The sequence below is a fragment of the Egretta garzetta genome, unplaced genomic scaffold (genome assembly GCF_000687185.1).
Source record: "Egretta garzetta isolate BGI_Z169 unplaced genomic scaffold, ASM68718v1 scaffold108, whole genome shotgun sequence".
Lineage (NCBI taxonomy): Eukaryota > Metazoa > Chordata > Aves > Pelecaniformes > Ardeidae > Egretta > Egretta garzetta.
In genome coordinates, this window is record NW_009260614.1 from 8,267,519 (window position 1) to 8,267,814 (window position 296).

The following is a 296-nucleotide window of genomic DNA, read 5'->3' on the forward strand; positions in this document are numbered from 1 at the left end:
CCGCGCGTTGCGGGCGGGTGTGCAAAGCTCTCGCGTGTCTCTCCCGGCTGTTGCACCCTGTGCCTCGGTTGCGGGTGTGCGCGGGGTGTTGCGTTTATTGCTGCTGGTGTGCGTGCAAGGCATTGCACGCGTGGGTGCGCCGCGTATTGCGCCCCTGCGAGGCGCTGCGTGTCCGCGCTGGGCAGCGCAGGAGGCAGCGTGTGCGTGGCAGGTGTTGCACATCTGTGCAGGGCCCGGCACCTCTGTCCCGGTGCTGCACAGCTGGCGTGGCCCTCCCCGCACATCTGCCCGGGCAT

The 296-nt window shown here is 69.6% G+C and overlaps 2 protein-coding genes across 2 annotated transcripts in view; one reads left to right on the top strand and one right to left on the bottom strand.

Annotated features, from left to right (window-relative positions):
* Positions 1 to 296, top strand: part of NEK8 (NIMA related kinase 8) — a 19,338-nt gene that overhangs the window by 5,372 nt on the left and 13,670 nt on the right. The window lies entirely within an intron of this gene.
* TLCD1 (TLC domain containing 1) overlaps positions 1 to 296 on the bottom strand; it is a 2,512-nt gene extending 2,216 nt beyond the window's left edge. The window contains exon 1 of the mRNA XM_009645062.2: positions 241 to 296. Coding sequence (XP_009643357.1) covers positions 241 to 296 — 56 coding nt within the window. The remainder of the gene's footprint in view (positions 1 to 240) is intronic.